At 37.7% G+C, this 20539-nt stretch overlaps 1 protein-coding gene and 1 pseudogene across 17 annotated transcripts in view; both read left to right on the forward strand.

Annotated features, from left to right (window-relative positions):
• ANK2 (ankyrin 2) overlaps positions 1 to 20539 on the forward strand; it is a 591117-nt gene that overhangs the window by 386979 nt on the left and 183599 nt on the right. For all 17 annotated transcript variants that reach the window (XM_036852154.1, XM_036852140.1, XM_036852139.1 and 14 more), the window contains 2 exons: positions 13675 to 13773; positions 15967 to 16065. In XM_036852154.1, the coding sequence (XP_036708049.1) occupies positions 13675 to 13773; positions 15967 to 16065 (198 nt within the window). The remainder of the gene's footprint in view (positions 1 to 13674; positions 13774 to 15966; positions 16066 to 20539) is intronic.
• On the forward strand, positions 7406 to 8822 carry LOC118895853 (annotated as a pseudogene).

Raw genomic sequence — 20539 nt, forward strand, 5'->3', positions numbered from 1 at the left:
AGTAGGATTGTATTGCTATAACTTAGAACTGCTTTTGGTGCGTCCCATAGGTTTTGGGTTGTCATGTTTTCATTGTCATTTGTTTCCAGTTATTTTTTGATTTCTTCAGTGATATGTTGGTTATTTAATAGTGTATTGTTTAGCTTCCATGTGTTTGTAATTTTTACAGATTTTTTCCTGTAATTGATATCTAGTCTCATAGCGTTGTGGTCAGAAAAGATACTTGATACGATTTCAATTTTCTTAAATTTACCAAGGCTTGATTTGTGACCCAAGATATGATCTATCCTGGAGAATGTTCCATGAGCACTTGAGAACAAAGTGTATTCTGTTGTTTTTGGCTGGAATGTCCTATAAATATCAATTAAGTCCATCTTGTTTAATGTATCATTTAAAGCTTGTGTTTCCTTATTTATTTTCATTTTGGATGATCTGTCCATTGGTGAAAGTGAGGTGTTAAAGCCCCCTACTATGACTGTGTTACTGTCAATTTCTCCTTTTATGGCTGTTGGCATTTGCCTTATGTATTGAGGTGCTCCTATGTTGGGTGCATAAATATTTACAATTGTTATATCTTCTTCTTGGATTGATCCCTTGATCATTATGTAGTGTCCTTCTTTGTCTCTTGTAATAGACTTTATTTTAAAGTCTATTTTATCTGACGTGAGAATTGCTACTCCAGCTTTCTTTTGATTTCCATTTGTATGGAATATCTTTTTCCATCCTTTGAGTCTGTATGTGTCCCTACGTCTGAAGTGACTCTCTTGCAGACAGCATATATACGGGTTTTTATATCCATTCAGCCAGTCTATATCTCTTAGTTGGGGCATTTAATCCATTTACATTTAGGATAGTTATCGATATTTATGTTCCTATTACCATTTTCTTAACTGTTTTGGGTTTGTTATTGCAAGTCTTTTCCTTCTCTTGTGTTTCCTGCCTAGCAGAGTTCCTTTAGCATTTGTTGTAGAGCTGGTTTGGTGGTGCTGATTTCTCTTAGCTTTTGCTTGTCTGTAAAGGTTTTAATTTCTCCCTCAAATCTGAATGAGATCCTTGCTGGGTAGAATAATCTTGGTTGTGATTTTTCCCTTTCATCACTTTAAATATGTCCTGCCACTCCCTTCTGGCTTGCAGAGTTTCTGCTGAAAGATCAGCTGTTAACCTTATGGGGATTCCCTTGTATGTTAATTGTTACTTTTCCTTTGCTGATTTTAATATTTTTTCTTTGTATTTAGTATTTGATAGTTTGATTAATATGTGTCTTGGCAAGTTTCTCGTTTGATTTATCCTGTATGGGAATCTCTGCGCTTCCTGGACTTGATTGACTATTTCCTTACCCGTATTAGGGAAGTTTTCAACTATCATCTCTTCAAATATTTTCTCAGTCCCTTTTTTTTTCTCTTTTTCTTCTCGGACCCCTATAATTCGAATGTTGGTGCATTTAATGTTGTCCCAGAGGTCTCTGAGATTGTCCTCAATTCTTTTCATTCTTTTTTCTTTAGTCTGCTCTGCAGTAGTTATTTCCACTGTTTTATCTTCCAGGTCACTTATCCATTCTTCTGCCTCAGTTATTCTGCTATTGTTTCCTTCTAGAGAATTTTTAGTTTCATTTATTGTGTTGTTCATCATTGTTTGCTTTTTAGGTCTTCTAGGTCCTTGTTAAACGTTTCTTTTATTTTCTCCATTCTATTTCCAAGATATTGGATCATCTTTACTATCATTACTCTGAATTCTTTTTCAAGTAGACTGCCTATTTCCTCTTCATTTGTTTGGTCTGGTGAGTTTTTACCTTGATCCTTCATCTGCTGTGTATTTCTCTGTCTTCTCATTTTGCTTAACTTACTTTGTTTGGGGGTCTCCTTTTCACAGGCTGCAGGTTCGTAGTTCCCATTGTTTTTGGTGTCTGCTCCCAGTGGGTAAGGTTGGTTCAGTGGGTTGTGTAGGCTTCCTGGTGGAGGGGATTGGTGCCTGTGTTCTGGTGGATGAGGCTGGATCTCATCTTTCTGGTTGGCAGGACCACGTCCGGTGGTGTGTTTTGGGGTGTCTGTGAATTTATTATGATTGTAGGCAACCTCTCTGCTAATGGGTGGGTTTGTGTTCATATCTTGCTAGTTGTTTGGCGTAGGGTATCCAGCACTGTAGCTTGCTCGTCGTTGAGTGGAGCTGGGTGTTAGCGTTGAGATGAAGGTCTCTGGGAGAGCTTTCGCCATTTGATATTACATTGGGCCAGGAGGTCTCTGGTGGACCAATGTCCTGAACTCGGCTCTCCCACCTCAGAGGCTCAGGCCTGACACCCGGCCAGTGCACCAAGACCTTGTCAGCCACACAGCTCAGAAGAAAAGGGAGAAAAGGGAAGGAAGGAAGGAAGGAAGGAAGGAAGGAAGGAAGGAAGAGGGAGAGAGAAAGAAAAAAAGAAAGAAAGAAAGAAAGGAAAGAAGAAAGAAAATATTAAATTGAAAAAAATTATTAAAAATAAAAAAATAAAAAGTAATAAAAAAAAAAAGAGAGAAAGAAAGAAGAGAGCAACCAAACCAGAAAACAAATCCACCAGTGATAACAAGCTCTAAAAACTATACTAAAAACAAAAGAACAAACAAACCAAAAAATGGACAGTCAGAACCCTCGGACAAATGGCCAAAGCAAAGCTATACAGACAAAATCACCTAAAGAAGCATGCACATACACACTCAGAAAGAGAGAAAAAGGAAAAAAAAAAATATATATATAATAAATAAAGGAAGAGAGCAACCAAATCAATAAACAAATCTACCAATCATAATAAGCTCTAAATACTAAACTAAGATAAACATAAAACCAGAAACAAATTAGATGCAGAAAGCAAACCCGAAGTCTACAGCTGTTCCCAAAGTCCACCGCCTCAATTTTGGGATGATTCCTTGTCTATTCAGGTATTCCAGAGATGCAGGGTACATCACGTTGATTGTGGAGATTTAATCCGCTGATCCTGAGGCTGCTGGGAGAGATTTCCCTTTCTCTTTCTTGTTCGCACAGCTCCCGGGGCTCAGCTTTGTATTTGGCCCCACCTCTGCCTGTAGGTCGCCTGAGGGCGTCTGTTCCTGCCCAGACAGGACGGGGTTAAAGGAGCAGCTGATTCGGGGTCTCTGGCTCGCTCAGGCCGGGGGGCGGGAGGGGTATGGATGCAGGGCAAGCCTGCGGTGGCAGAGGCCAGCATGACTTTGCACCAGCCTGAGGCGCGCCGTGTGTTCTCCCGACGAAGTTGTCCCTGCATCATGGGACCCTGGCAGTGGCAGGCTGCACAGGCTCCCGGGAGGGGAGTGTGTGGATAGTGACCTGTGCTTCCACACAGGCTTCTTGGTGGCTGCAGCAGCAGCCTTAGCATCTCATGCCTGCCCGTCTCTTGTGTTCGCACTGATAGCTGCGGCTCACACCCGTCTCTGGAGCTCATTTAGGCAGTGCTCTGAATCCCCTCTCCTCACGCACCAGGAAACAATGGTCTCTTGCCTCTTAGGCAGTTCCGGACTTTTTCCCGGACTCCCTCCTGGGTAGCTGTGGTGCAGTAGCCCCCTTCCATCTAGTTCATGCAGCCAACCCCAGTCCTCTCCCTGTGATCCGACCGAAGCCTGAGCCTCAGCTCCCAGGCCCCGCCCGCCCCGGCGGGGGAGCAGGCAAGCCTCTCGGGCTGGTGAGTGCTGGTCGGCACTGATCCTCTGTGCGGGTATCTCTCCACTTTGCCCTCTGCACCCCTATTGCTGCGCTTTCCTCCGTGGCTCCGAAGTTTCCCCCCACCTGCCCATCCCCCGTCCCCGCCAGTGAAGGGGCTTCCTAGTGTGTGGAAACTTTTCCTCCTTCACACCTCCCTCCCAGAGGTGCAGGTCCCGTCCCTATTGTTTTATGTCTATTTTTTCTTTTTTCTTTTGCCCTACACCGGTACATGGGGAGTTTCTTGCCTTTTGGGAAGTCTGAGGTCTTCTGCCAGCATTCAGTAGGTGTTCTGTAGGAGTTGTTCCACATGTAGATATATTTCTGATGTATTTGTGGGGAGGAATGTGATCTCCACATCTTACTCCTCCAGCATCTTGAAGGCGCCCCTCTATATTCTCTTTTAAGTAACTATCTGTAGAAGGCAGAGTGGAAACTTCCCCTTTTACTAGTGAATAAACTAAATTATATTGCTAGTAATGGAGAGACAGAATAGGAACTCTAACATGTGTGTTCTCCACTATACCACACTCCCTCTTGGAACTCCAGATGTAGATGTGGTTTAACCATGATTCTGCTAGTATTTTCAAAAGGAAGTATTCTTTTTTTTTTTTTATAGCTACCTTATTTATTTATTTATTTATTTATTTTTGGCTGTGTTGGGTCTTCGGTTCGTGCGAGGGCTTTCTCTACTTGCGGCAAGCGGGGACCGCTCTTCATCGCGGTGCGCGGGCCTTTCACTATCGCGGCCCCTCCCGTTGCGGGGCACAGGCTCCAGACGCGCAGGCTCAGTAGTTGTGGCTCACGGGCCCAGCTGCTCCGTGGCATGTGGGATCTTCCCAGACCAGGGCTCGAACCCGTGTCCCCTGCATTAGCAGGCAGATTCTCAACCACTGTGCCACCAGGGAAGCCCAAAAGGAAGTATTCTTGTTTGTCCCAACGTTATTCATCTTATTTGCATCACAGCACTCATCTAAAATGAAAATTATTGATTTCATAAAATTCAAATAAGCATATCATAAAAACCATTCCTCTCTTAGAATGCTCTTTGTGAGCATCAGCTTTTTTACTTATTTGGTTTGAAACAACATCTTGTTTCCCCAAGATGCCCTCATGTCTTGGGTCTTGCCTAAACTTCCTTAGTTGTTTTTTTTTTTTGTAATCTAGAGAAGCATGTGTGCACACGCACACACACACACACACAGGTGCACACCACATGCACATGCACATGCAGATGTGTGTACACATGTATGTGTATATAAAGTTTCACCAATAAAACCCCTCCAAAACAAAATCAACACTTGCCATCCACAGTGCACTCTATTTTTCTTTGCTCTACTTCATACTTTGAAATATACACTGATTGGCAATCCATTAAACAGATTTTATGATGTACTTGTGCATGATGACCTACAGTTTGAAACACTGGTGTGGAGCTTAATTATTTTAGCTTTTTTGAAAGCATGAGTTTGGAAATCAGATCTAAGTTTGAATTTTTGCTCTTCCTCTTCTTGGTGGTAAGGATCTTTGAGGCAAATCACTTGGCTTCTGAGAATTTTAGTATCTTCGTCTATAAAATATAATAATGTGATATATGTAAAATATAAAATGTAATAATGATATCCAGTCATTAAGCTTCTCTTTCATTCATTAAGTATTTATTTCTCAGCTCTCATAATCTTTCATCCCTCTTGGTCCTGGTTAAATTTTGAAGAATTTTCATAGCTCTTTCTTCTCCCAGGCTAACTCACCATCATATTTAATGTCATTCTCCGTATTTGGGGGATTGTATGATTGAAACATTTGATGGGGCTAGACAGGGGAAAAGACCAGTGGCCAAAAAGGGAGCTACCAGCCAGGAGCGCTAGATGGGCTTCCACTATGGTTGAAATGGAGATCCAGAAATAGTCTATATAAAGTCGTATCTTCGAAGCACTCTTATTCTAAGCCTTTTCCCTATGAAATGACCAATGAGCCACCAAATTTCAAGCCTCATTGTAAATATTTTTAAATTGATGAAGACTTAGCAAATCCTCCTTAAATATTCATCATTTGGGAATTAAAAAGAAAGCCTCTAGGATTTGAGAATAACTCACTAATAAAACAAGTTTTTTCTTGGGTCATCCATAGTTTGATTTATATATTAAATCAGAAATCTTTGGACATCAAAGACCCAGTAAGATCAGTTCAACTGACAAAAGATGACACGTGCTTTGCTTTTCCCCTTCTTCATGAAAACTAAATACATTCTTAATTCCATCATAGTGAGTACTCTTAGTTTAGAGCAGCCACCATGAAAGAGGTGGGAAAGGTGCAGATAGATTATGGATGAGTATACTGAGTGGGAATTGGATTGGGAATATGTAAACAGGTCATTTTCATTTTGAGTTTGATTTTTTTCTTCCCATTATATAGATGATTCCTTTCACCAGTGTCATTTATGGTAATGGCAGAGTGAAACTGTAAACAGCATTTCATAATTATTTGTATCTCTATATGTGGACATGCAGTTCCTCTTGAAAAGAGCTCGTCATTTAGGGCATCTCTGACACAGGAGCCCTGTTATGAGTGGGGTTGGTGTGGAGGTTAGGGAACAAATTTCACTTTCTCTTCTCTATTATTTGCCCGTTGATGTATCCATTTGCCCTCCATCTTTTTCCTTTAATATTTTCAAGAACTCATATTTGCAATTGTCTCCTTTCAAATATTTAAATTTTAATGTTGTTGAGGAAGTTATATATTAAGTTAGTTGTACTTTTCTGACAGACTGGAGGACCCTTAATTCAACATGTAAGATTTGCAAAGTAGAATAGCCAAAAATTTGAAAAAATCATGGATGAGTATATGCTAGTGCAGAGGTGATTTTCAATTGTTTAATAATGAATATTTGGGGAGCTCTCTGGGGACAGAAACTATGTCACTGGTCCTCCCTTAGAACCTAGCACCTAGAGCTGAGTAGTTGGTGGGTAACTAGCAAATGCTTGTTGATTAACTGATAAGTTTATATTAATTACAGATTTGTCCTAAGTTCCAAAACAGTTTAATGGATTTTGATGCAAGCATTTAAGTTTCATGTATGTTTAGCTGTATCTTCTTGAATCTGTTCCTCAACTTTAAAAAATGGACTAATCTATACATTTTCCGTATGTGCCAGAAATGTAACCAATGCTCAAATGGTTCTATAAAATTTTTATTGGTTCTACCTGGGGTTTCATCCACTAGTTTTATTTGATCATAGAAGAGCAGTCAATGGGCAAAATATCTCATAAAATCATCAAGAGAAATGGAGAATAGAGCTTATTGCAAAATTTGATTATAAACAAAATGTTATAATATTGCTTTATGAAAATTTAATAGAAGTGCTAAACAAAAAAGATAACTCTGTCCTTTAAGGTTGATTAATGTGCACATGGTTGTTTCAAAGTAGCCTTAAGATCTTATTTTTAAACTACATGGTATATTTAGTGATTTTAATGATATTATATAGAAATAGAATTATTCCAAAAGTTGTAGATCAAACTGATATCTTGCCTGGGACTCACAGATTTATAAGCCCAATCAATATTTTGCTCACAATAAGCCAGCTCAATGAATATTTCTTGATTGTTTCAAACAACTCAAGCTCATATTCTTTTATCCACATTAACTTACATAAAGCCAATATCAAAGACTTATCAGTAGTAGCCTGCTTTGGTTCGTCCCCATTCAGGATGCTGCCACAGTAATGATAGCAGGTGGCGGGCCAGCCCTGCGATTCCCAGGCAGGAGGACCTGTGGTCCTGGCCCTGGTGCCAGCACCCAGGCAAGGGCAGCAAAGAATGCTTGGAAGAGATGGAGGTGGAGACGGCCCTGTTTGAGCAGGAAGTTCTGGGGCTCTGGTAACCAGAATCCCACCTGCCATGCCTGCTGTACCCCAGTGCCCACAGTCCCCATGGTAGAAGCAATGCAGTTCCCAGCAGTTCCTGTGCCTGCCCAATGATAGCGACCAACATACCAGCAGGTCCAACAGACTCTCCAGACCTGGGCAGCCACCGTGGCCACAGTGGTTCCTCCCATGGTGGATGACCCTCCCTTTGTGGTGTGCCTCCTTTCCAGGTGCATTTGGCCCCCGTGATTGGATTCAACTGGACAGTCCAAAGGCTGGAGGAGCCCTGTTCCTGCCATGAGCAGCTGTGGCACCCACCACAGAGGGCTTCTCTCCTGTATCCAGCACTAGTCCCCCACCTGCTACAGAGAGCACAGTCTGCTCTTTACTCTACAGCAGGCAGTCCTCACCCCATGGCCCTGCTGCCCCCTCACCAGGCCCTCGTGGGCCCCCTTTTCTGCCTGGACCACCTCTAATGCTATCACCAATGGCTCGGGGTCCTGAAGCCCTTCCCTGGGTTCCATGGCTGCTCTGAGGCCTCTCCTAGAAGAGCCAGCAGCATACCGAGAGCTGGGCGTCAGCCTGGGGTTGATTCTGGAAGAGAAGGAAGAGGCAGTGGTGGTGACAGCAGCTGGGCTGGAGGAGGCTAGGGTGCTGGTGGCTGTGAGGGCAGGAAGCACCCCAGCTGGTCCTGGTCTTTGGGCCCTGGCCACCTACCACTGGCCCTGACCATGGATTTGCCTGAGCCCCTGCCCCTCCTGCTGGAAGTAGTGTGCCAGGCTTACTGCCTCCAGCACACATTCCTTAGCTCCTGGCCCCTGCCCCTTCGCCCTGGCCTTGTGACCCTCTAGATCCCAGAGTCCCTGGGTGAGGACAAGAAGAAAGGAAAGCCAGAGAAATTGACGCAGCATTCGCACCGGCAGCTGGGAGCAGCTGGGAGGACCCCAGCCTGCTGGAGTGGGATGCAGATGGTTTCCGAATCTTCTGTGGGGATCTGGGCAATGAAATGGAGATGCCATCTTGGAACTCACCTTTAGCCCCTTCCCCTTCCCATGCTTCTTTAAGGCTAAGGGCATCTGTGACAAGCGCACTGGCAAGATCATGGACTACAGCTTCTTCAGCTTTAAGGACCCCAGCAACTACGTGCACTCCGTGCGTTGAGATGAATGCGAAGTACGTAGGCTTGCACCGCACCAAGCTGCGCAAGAGCACGTGGAAGGCCTGGAACCTGGGCCTTGAGTGCAAGAAGCAGGAGGAGAAATTGGGACTGAGATAGGGTCTGTGGCTGAGCACCCGCTCCCGCTTGGCTGGGCGCTGGCTGCTACCCACAGTTCTTTTTGGAAAAACCATAACTGTCCACTCACCCATCCTCCCCAAAACCAGTTTCAATAAATTTACATTCATCCCTGCCCCGACCCCCCCCCCCAAAAAAAGGCTAAAGCAATGATGGGCACATAACTGGTGCTCATGAATGTTTATTTCTTTACCGTCATCATCATTGTTGTTCATTGTCATCATTATAAATATTATTTGTAGATAAGACCATTAGACCACAGAGAGGTTAAGTGATTTGCCCAAATCCACACTTCTGGTTAGTAGTGGAGCAAGGAGAAGATTTCATTTCTTATCATTCCCATCACCATGTTATTCCTGCAGTTGACCACACTGTCTCAAAAAAAAAAAAAAAAAAAAAAAGTAGTAGTAGAAGAAGAAGGATTAAAAGATAAAAAGGAAGGGAAGAAAGAAAAAGGAAGAAAATCCCCACATTCAGTCAATCACATACAAATGAGAAATATTTAAACTTTTAAAACCTTAAAAAGAAATATTTCCAATATTCTTTAACTCAGTGATAAGGATGTTCTTCCAGTGCTCATCTAAATTCTTTTTACTGTGAATTTATTTATTTTCCTCCAGGTTTGCTTCAACAGAATTATAATACCAATGATTTTATTCTCAAACATACTGAGGATATTAACTCACTGCTTAGCCTACTATTTTTCAGATTTAATTAATTCTTGAATTTTTCTCTTAAAATTTTGTTTTTGATTTTTGAATCATTTAAAATTTTCTAAGTTTTTTCCAAAGTGTTGGTCAGTATTTTGAGTCACTGAGTAGCTAATTAGAATCAGCAACTCTGTTTACCGAAGTATAATTGCTGTCTGTAAATCCTATCAGGTAGGGAATACATCAAACCAAGTGAGAATAGCACTTGGCATAGTGCTGTTTTAGAAACAAAATCACTGACAATTTTTTTGCCATGAAGTATTGGTGGCACAACATATACTCAATATATACACACTCACTCCTATACTGTAATTCTGATATTATTAAAAATGAAACTAAACAAGACAAAAGCAAAACCAAGTAAAAAGATGAAAGGAATAAGGATGTGTGTTACTTAATTCCAATGGATACTGAATTTATTCTGTGTTTCCTGTAAACCAGTGAAAAAAGACAAACACATTGAATTATGCAATTTTCCTTAATTAAAGATTAGTGAGAATAAGCATAGTGGCTTTTCCTATTACTAAAATTTTTCCTGTTATTGAACTCAACAATAGCTCATCAAGATAACCCATCTAAAATAGACACAAGGACATAAATATTGCTCAAATGGACATTGCTTGTATCTGCCTTATGTAAAAACCAAATTCGTAGTAACATTTTATGATTCCATGAAGCCATTTCTGTAGGGAATAGAGATAACATGGCCCGGGTATGTTGGTTTTTGGTGATCTCACTGAATGTCTACCCTGATATTAATCTAGGAGAATGAATAGTTAATGTTTCTGTTAAATATGAGTTTGCCTCAGAACACTTTTTGGCCAGAACTCAGTAAGCTCATCATGAGTGTTCTAATAAATGCAGAAAGTGGCAATATCTTCTGTTTTGATATAAAAAAGGACCTATGTGCCTCAAACACCATATGTGTGGGAGGCATTACTGGGAAAATACTAGGTCCTGCCCTGTATTTGAACCCAAATACAAAAAGTCTGACCAGTTCTGCATGTCTACCTCCTTCCCACCCCACATCCAACAAAGTGAAAAATATCTAACAACTAAACATCCTTTGGAATATGGGCCAGTATTGGTAATTGACTGTGGAAAGCTGAAGAGCGTTAGTGTAGCTCCTATGGGAAATTTGGATTTTAGAAGCATGACTTGAGGGACTCACCCAAATGGGTTAACTACAAAATACATTCTCAAAGAGTTAGCTGAGCTGTACTATTAAATACGTTTATTTATCATTTTCCATTTTAAACATGATTAATTTATATGTTAGCTCATATTCACAAGATCAAACATTTTGGTGTTAAGTCCAGTTGCTGCTGAGTTGCTTTTTCTGATAACAATTACCCAACATATTCAATTGCTAATTAAATATATTTTGGGTTAGAAATTCTAAAACCAAAACATTAGCTTAAAGAAAGTTGCTTGTCTTCTGTTTCCTACAGCTGAAGGACATGAATTCAACGGTATGATAGCAGTCCCAATTTGATTGTATTTTAAAAGAAGGCAGCTTAAGAGTTTACAACATTTATAATTAGAATTTCACCTATTATCATCTGTGTCTTTATAATCACTCTAGTTTCGGTAGTATTAGTGTTATAGAAATCTTGAAGACATATGTATATCCTGAATTCGATTTACATATTATAGACAATTTCGTTTCTGAACTATTCCCTCATATAAAAAATTTTAGTCATATTCTTAATGACTTTTTAAATGAATTGCAACTATATTGCAGTGATTTGTAGTAGGATCTTTGTGCCCCCCCAAAAAGGTACTTTGTCCTCATAAAATTCTTTTAATTTAGATCCCAGCCTTGTAATTAATTGAGAAGAAAGCTGGCCAATTATTGAGAAAATGTTCTGTCCTGTTCTGCAGATTTAAATGTTTTCTGTTTGTGTTTTTGTGTGTGTGAAAATGAGGTTGGCTACGTTTTGAATTCATGAAAAGAAAAGTCTGGAGTAAACTAAGATAAATAGTTTGGCATTGGAGTCCTCCTTAGAATAATGTCTCCTGAAATTGTTTAATTTAAATATATATTTGAACTTCATAAGTTTTTAGATTGTGTCAACTATATTCTATTTGAGATAGTGTCTTGTTACCTTTGTTAGCTTTTAAAAAAGTTTTTGTCAGTATTTATTGAAACATGAACATAGTAAGTTTAGTGTTCTAACAGTGTGGTCTACAGCAAGTTAAAGCTTTCAGCTGAGCTGATGCTGTAGTGACGGGAGTAATGTCTCCCGGAGGGAAGATTGAGAAGAGTATCGTAAATGCTCTAACCTTCAGCAAGTTGGTCACTCACGTAATCAAATAAAAATTTACACCTTTAAAAAGTCTTAATTCTCAAACCTTTCTATTTTAAATGTCATAGAAATTTACATTCAGAATGCACTGTTGAGATCATTTTCAAACCAGTGTAGGGTAGGAATTGAGGAAAAGGAAAGGCAACTTCTTACAAGAAACATCTTTAAAAAAAAAGAAACATCTTAAAATGCAAAATTATTTAAATATTAGTGTGCTAGGCTATTTCAACAATTCCCAAGGATTGGAACATTTGATTCTTACAGACTGAAAGAATGGATCCACTCTCCAAAACATTTAAGCAATGGCTCATGATACAGAGTAAAAGATTTCTTCCCGTAAACAACTTAGGAATATCAATAAATGTCATGCTGAAGAATATGTAAAGTAAAAAGATATCGGGAAACTTAAAGGCTCTTAACTATCATCAGGCTTAATTAGCTCCTTAAAATTTCCTACCCAATGGACATACTGCTTTCCCTTCCTTACTTGTTAGAATGAGTTTCCTGTTCGTGAAATAGATTACCTCTGTTTAAATCAAATACATCCTTTTGCTAAGGAGACTGGGTGTTGAGTAATTAACTCAGAAAACAACTTTAAAGTATAATGTTTTCCTTGGTCTGGTAAAGGGAGTGAAATTAATTTTCTTTGCGGAATCATTTGTGTACAGTCAACACCATTAACATCATTTGCATACTAGTAGAAACCAGGGGTCATAAAACCTCATATTTTTCAAGTTTTTATTATATTGTCAATTCATTTGTTAAATTTTCTAGGAATATACATAATCATAAATTTCAAAATTTAATTTAATAAATGATAATAATAAATTTAATTCTTATCATTTTGTGCCAGTAAATATATGGAAACCATGACATGAATGTATTAATAGTACTGAATACAACTTTGTCAGCTACTCAAAGTCAAATGTTGGTGACACACCAGGACCATGTTTTGCAAAGAAGAAAAACAAATATTACTTTATTTTTGAGTCACATATAAAAGCCTGAATACTTTTCATAAGAAAATCATTAAGTATAAGATATACTATGACCACAAATAGGAAATCTGCCATGAAGCAATTTGTACTTGTATTTGATTCTTCCTATATGTATGACAAGATCTGCTTTCAAACTTTGTCAGTATAATATATGTAGATACCATATTTAGTGAAATTTTCAAAGAGTTTTTTCAATGCTATGGTGAGTAATGAAGTTTTCAGGAATTTAAATAGATGGGAACCAGATATTACAGTACTATCATAGATTATAAGATAAATTTTTGAAAAAAACCCTCAAGACAAATTAGTGACATAGTGCTAAATGTTTTTTTAAGTACAATGTTGTCCTTACAAAGTTGTGTGACCTTAGAATTTGTCTTATGACACTGTAATTACTTTTTATGAAGAGGACATTTCTCTCCCATTTGTTAAAAAAGTAAGATTTATTTAAAGCTCTTTATGTTCTAGAAACTATACAGAATTTTATTTCTGGCTGGCATAACAAATGATACAGAGTTGCTCCTTTTCTTTCCTCATTGGAAAAGTATTTAGATATTTCTTAGTCTAAAAAGAAAGTTTGTTGAAATGAAGTTGCAGATCCACATTTCTAATGAATATTTACCTCTTCGCCTCTCTGAATCAAAATCACTGGAAATTAGTCTCTCTGAAATTAATCGCTTCAAGCTAATGCAAAAAGAAAGAGAAAATGAGGGGATCAGTGTCTGTCTATCTTCTGGGTTATATACTTGCATAAGATCAGCAACTGTCTGCCTCATCATTACTCCACTTCTGAGGCCTTGTTTGTTTCTCTTCTCAGAATGGACTCAACGCTCTCCATCTGGCTGCCAAGGAAGGCCACGTGGGGCTGGTTCATGAGCTGCTGGGAAGAGGGTCCTCTGTGGATTCTGCCACTAAGGTAATGTTTATGCTAGTAGGATTTATTTCCTTGGAAAAGAGGAAATGATTTAAAGCTTCTTTTCCCGGGTTATACATTTCAGAGGTTTGCTGGAACACCAAAGATTCTTAACAATGCAGAACTGAAATTGAAACTCTGTCCATTAAACTTTGCAGAGTTTGAATGGTTTCGTTTAGGGACTTATCAGAGACTGAAGAATTCTGTATCTCTAGTTTCTAGTATTCTATCTTTTTTCCTTTGATTCACAGAGAGACTAGACTAATATAATCCTCTGTAGACAAAAGCACCTATTTTCCCAAGGTTAATTCATTTTTTGAAATAATTGATGTAGTAAACTTCTCAATGGAAATGAACAAGTAATTTTCATGCTTTCATTCAGTTGTTATATCTTTTAATGTATTCATTTAACTTGGTAAGAGAATATACAGATCCTTTATACTCTAATGGAAAAGAGATTTTGGGATCATGGATTGAATTATTAGGGTAAAATTAGATTTTGTCACTGTAACGTGTTTGTAAAGAAATATGACTCATTTTTAAAGGAATTTACAAGATGCTTGGTATACTACAACCTGTTACTTCCTTGTTGATACTGCTTTTGGTTAAATATATTTGAACCTTGTCTTTGGGGGATCATTTCAGGAACAACAGGTGTTTTAAAAAAATATCAGTGGTGACAAATCTTTGTCTTTAGAAGGTGAAATTTTAATTTGGGAAAAAAACAGTAGCCAATCAGAATCACGCCATTTAACCAGGGCTGCAGTGTGACGGGTTGGTCGTGGGAGATGCGGAGAGAGTTGGCAGGCACTCAAACCCCCAGCTGGGTCATTAGTCTAATCAGGGATAGACAGAGTGCTGGAGTAAATTAGGGATATGGCCAGTTAACCTGGGTTTCCAACACCTCATACATAATTGCCAAAATGTAGACTGACCCTGCTCACAGTATAGTGTACAGCAGTTCTAGTGGAAACTTAAAAACAAAAACAAACAAAAAACTCTTTGGCAGTTCCAAAGATGTTAAAATATAAGTTTGCTTTGTAAGAAATTGCTTACTTTAAAGAGAGAATAAACATTTTTATTAACATTTCTCTTGACAACATGAGATAAATGTTCAACAAATATTTAAGAATGTCAGTTTGAATGTATATCAAATTATTTGCTTCCCCTGAGTTGCTCATATTAATATATTCATTAAACCAATCACTTTTTCTTGCTTAACTGTTTATTAGCGTTTGTTTCCTTTCCTTTAAACTCTGTTGATGTTTTAAAATATAGGTTCATTTTTAATCACAGATTACAATTGTAGAATTTTAGATCCAGAAAAATATCTCATTAAATCTCCTCATTTAAAGAGAAGGCAACTAAGCCTTCAAAATAGTACGAGTGGATAAAGGCCCACGGTGAGTAGGTGGCAGAAAGAGAACTAGTGTCCAAAATTTATGGCTTTGAATGTATAGATTTGCTTGGTTTTTATTTTTCTTTTTGTTATTTGTTTTAATCCCATGATAGGCATCTTTCAGTCTCTTAAACTATATTTTCTTTTCATGATAGGTTTAAATTATTTTTCATTTTTGTTTGGTACTGTTGATGATAAATTTTGACGTAGCAAATGGTAGAAATTATTGGTAACATTGTATAGTTCATGTGAAATTTATTATTTTATTCCCAAAATATTTTGAACAACTGTGTGTTCCAGTGACTCGAAATACAACTGTGAATTGTCAGTTTCTCTACCACTGAAAATTCCTAGGTTTCTCTGCAAGGTGAAATAAGTTCAATGGTTCAGATAAACTTTGTTGGTTTTTTTTTTAGTTAATATTATCTTGGTGTAGGACTCTTTTGTTGTAATAACGTGAATGGTAATATTGTCTCTCTCTCTCTCTCACACACACACACACACACACACAGACACGCACGTACACACATCCCAGATTATTTGATTCAGTAAGAACTCAGTCTTTTCATGTTCTTAACACTAAACTGGAATTGTGCAGGATAGAAAAGGAAGACACTGTATGGGATGGCCAATGTTTTGATGGTAAAAATTATCTTTTCCCAAGGTGGGCTGCAATCTTGATAGAATGACAAGTTTTAACCACTTCAAATCATCAGCAAAATTGAAAATACTGTACATTTTGATTTCTACAAAATTTGGAAGCCTCCAACATTTTCCATTTTGTTTCTCCAAAACAGAAAGGAAATACTGCTCTTCACATTGCATCTTTGGCTGGACAAGCAGAAGTTGTCAAAGTTCTCGTTAAGGAAGGAGCCAATATTAATGCACAGTCTCAGGTATTACATTCAGATTTTCTCTGATGTAAATGAATTTAACTTAGAACAGCCTTGTGAAATTGATTTAATGGGTTTAGCCAGCTGTTGGGTAGATAGATTTACTATAAACACTCTGTGATTTATTTCAGGCAAGTTATTTTATTAACTCATGCCATGACATTTCTTATTTTCGTGATGTATCATCATCTCCCTCTTTTTTTCTAGCTTCTTTTTTATTTTTAATTTATTTTATTGAAGTCTAGTTGGTTGACAATGTTGTCTTAATTTCCACTATACAGCAAAGTGATTCAGTTATACATATATATACATTCTTTTTCGTATTCTTTTCCATTATGGTTTATCACAGGAAAACCATATAGAAAACCATTGAATATAGTTTCCTGTGCTACACAGTAGGAGCTTGTTGTTCATCCATATAGAGATATAATGATTTGCATCTGCTCATCCCAAACTCCCAGTCCCTCCCCCCACCTCACCACCCCCTTGACAGCCACAAGTCTGTTCTCTATGCCTGTGAGTCTGTTTCTGTTTCATCGATAAGTTCATTTGTGTCACATTTTAGATCCCACATATAAGGGATATCGTATGGTATCATTTGATATCATTTGTCTTCCTCTTTCTGACTTACTTCACTTAGCACATCATCTCCTCTTTTTATAACTGAAAATTTGACAAGTTCACAGTCTATCATTGTCTTTAAGTGCAAAAAGAAAAAATATATAGTGTTTTTTCTAGAATGACAGTGACGTCTGTGAAAGATGAATTATTCATGCAAGTTATGTTGCTTTCTAAAAGTATTTTCTCTTCTTCTTAAATTTAAAAAATTCTCAAAAGATTTGTATTCCAGTGGGAAATCTGCTATAAAGTGGGAATCACACTACTTTGGGTACTTCGCATATAAAGTATGGTTTTTACAAAGCTCCTAAGGGAAAGGAAAATTCGAGACCCACAGCTTTATGATGCATGTAATAACAATTGTATAGAACAGGGAATGATATTCTTAAAATGAAATTAAGAACAATTTTAAAAGAATAATCAAAATACATCATACTATAAATTTGATCCCTATCTTTTCTCTGGTTGAAAAGGGGAAGAAAATATTGCTTTGCTCAAAGCTTTACTCTTAGTATCTGTTATGTATTTATGCAGAAATTGAGGTGCATATCTTTATAATCAAATCCATTTCTTCTATCTTTTAAAGTTTTTAGCCATACAGGCTATTGGCAAAATAAACCAGTTCCTCTCTATCCATTCTTTGTGCCTTTGAAGGCCTTTGTATAGGAATATGTGTTACCTATATTGTTCATTCATTCGTCGTGCAGACATGACTCTACTTGTATAAATGGCACAAGTTCTGGACCCATAAAATACCAATGGGGAAAAGTTAGAAAGAGCCCTATTTTCTTTGACCTTAATTATAGGGAAGAATCTGTTTAAATTATGACAGACAAGACATTATCCATTTTTATCTCTATAATATCATGCTGCTTTGAATAACCACATTTTCCCTTTACAACCCACATTCTTAGTTAAGTGCACATCAATATTTTAACATTTATTGAGAATATGCCATATTCTAAAATCTTTGTTAAATGAAATGCTTTAAAAAATTGTTATCATTCGTAAAGAACTCTGGTGTATTCTATAATGTATAATGGCGTCTTGGGCTTAGAGACATAGGATACTACAAAATTGACTGTTCCGAAGTAAGGGATAAAAACTTTTCTTTACAGCTGGAGAAGATCTTTTTGCTTTAGAGCAGAGGTTCTCAAACTTTAGCCTGTGTCACCTGCAGGGCTTGTTAAAACACCTGTTTCTGGGCCCTCCCTTAGAGTTTCTGGTTCAGTCCTGGCTAGGGACCTGAGAATTTTCATTTCTTACAAGTTCTCAGGTAGTGCTGGTGCTGCTGGTACAGGGACTACATTCTGAGAACCTTTGATTTAGAGAATGTAAGAGAAAACTGAGTGTAAGAATATCGCAGTAAGATTGTTTAAATATAGATTCAACTACATGCATGAATCAGTAGTTTGTGTTCTTAAAAAAGCATGGAAATAAAAGCCTTCCATCGCCCGTAGGAGGTTACTTTTGACAGGGAGTTCACATATATGTTGGTGCTGTTAATATCTCTAAAAAGAGCTTGCTTACTCTCCTCAAAATGACCAGTTGAACATAGTGATTTCATAAAAGTTGACAGGTATCAAATGCTGCAAGGTAAAAACTTGTTAAAAATTGTATCAGTTGTTATACTGTTTTATGAGACATTAGATGCTTTGGAGACTTTTCAAGGAAAACAAGCTAAAACCATTTAATCAGTGATTTGCTTTCAGTGTCAATGAGGCTGTTCTTTATAGTCACAATCATGCCAGATAATAGATCTTAAAGGAAAATTTATATTATCGATGAGATTAAAATAATCTTTATTTGTACTGTACTCAGTTAGCTCTATTTAGATTTATATTGTAGGAAATCCTGACAGATAGTTTCACACTGATTTTTATATTGTGAGACAGTTTTAATTTATACTGTAAGAACAATTAGTAATTAAAATTTAGGGTGTTTTTCTAAATGCATAAGTCATTTGATAAGACCTGTGACATCATTTGCTATTAAATTTAGGTAGCCATCATTAACAATTAACAAAAATTATTATTACTTAGAATATTTTATAATTTAATAATTGAAATTAAAATGCAGGAATTTATATAAAAGAGGTTGATTATTTTGCCCTGTGTGTGAGCAAATTCCAAAGGCATGGTTTTAAGGATTGTTGAGGGGGAATGCGAACCCTTCTCCATGTATGATCCTTGTTGGTGGTGTCTTGTTTACGATGCAAATTTCTTGTGTGACAACAATGAATGTCAGGTGAATGGTTAGGAGCCGTGCTCATGATAGTTAACAGTCACTCCCTTTTGAGAACCGGAAAAAGGGCATAGGAATCCCAGATGCACCACATAAATTCTGAAGTTTGTACTCAAATTATACCTTCTCCTACATCTTTTTAAGAACATAATACAAAGTGGGTGCAGAATAATCTGTTATTATAGGAACGTGGGTGACTGCCTAGTAGTTTACATTTGACAAACTTCCGAGTTACTTGGAAATGGAGCACTAAGGTTATTGTTGAATTAAGAAGGTAGGAAACTCTCTGAAAAGCTCCAAGGAACAATCACTCAGTAAACATTTACAGGCTCCTAGGTTACGGAGATGTATGCCTCTGTGGAATTTTTCTGCATTCTCTACGTAAGCTATGAGATCCACAGGAGACTGACCTTCACATGGCACAGTGCCAATTTTGGTAGGCAGTGTGCTTAATTCATGAAGAATTCCAGAACACTAGCAGGGGCAATTTAAGTGTTTTAAATAGAATTATGTGACTGATATAATAACAGTCAACAAATGTTTAAGTTTCTGTGCTCGATGGTGGTAGCAGTGTAGTCTCTACTGAGTCAGTTCTTGGTGTGATTTTAAGCCTTGCCTCGACCGTGTAGCTCTCTGGCTTGGTTCTTTAGTCTCCTGGATTTAATGGTGTGACGATCTCATCAAGATCTCAGTGAAAGCTGTTTTGGTGGAATAATGGTGCTGGAAGTCAAATTAGAGTGATTTGAGGAATGCTATTTGCCTTGAAGGTGGTTGCTTGCTTTCTGAAAAACGCAGGCACATTCATAAAATTTAAACATATTAACATCCTTTAAACAGTCCTATATATGTAATGCTGGAATGCTTTCCAGCTATCTGTGCAGACATTTGTTTGTCACTGTTATAACCTGTAAACCTATTAGACTTGGAGATATGACTTTAAAAAATTGTTCCAGTTATATATTATCAAAGAAATTATACTTTGAGAAGGTTTTAAAAATATTCTCAGAGTGATGAGTTTCTCTAAATTCTTGTAGCCTTTTTTGCCTGTTGATATTTGCCCATCTCAGGTTTATTTTTTAAATGTATAGTTACAGTTTCTGCAAGGTGGTAAACTTCTTGGGAGCAGATAATTTTTCTCGTACTTTATAGTTTTAGGATTTGGCACAATGCCTTGCTTATTTACAACTGGAGGCTAAACATATGCATGTATCCTCTTCACGTATAAGAATTAGCCTTGGTGTGTATTCCACTCATTCCTAACAGTAGATGTTAATATTAATAATAGTACAAATAATATTATTGGCTGCCAGGCACTGTCTCTGGTGCATTGTGTGCATTATCTCTTTTGATCTTCATTGACTCTGTCAGTATTGATGACAGACTGAGACAAAGATGCTTCATTTACCTGCTCATAATTTTCTTCTCCAGGCAAAACTGCTTCTCATAGTTCCCGTAACAGTTCTACCTTCACTACAGACCCCAGAGAATAATTTTTTAAATTCCTCTTTCTTTTGGCCCAAACCCTATTAAGGTCCAAGTAAGCTGATTCTCCTGAAGTAGAATCCATGCAAAAGGTTTAAGGTGAAAATTTTTTACTTGGTACTTTTTGTGAACT

The sequence above is a fragment of the Balaenoptera musculus genome, chromosome 5 (genome assembly GCF_009873245.2).
Source record: "Balaenoptera musculus isolate JJ_BM4_2016_0621 chromosome 5, mBalMus1.pri.v3, whole genome shotgun sequence".
Lineage (NCBI taxonomy): Eukaryota > Metazoa > Chordata > Mammalia > Artiodactyla > Balaenopteridae > Balaenoptera > Balaenoptera musculus.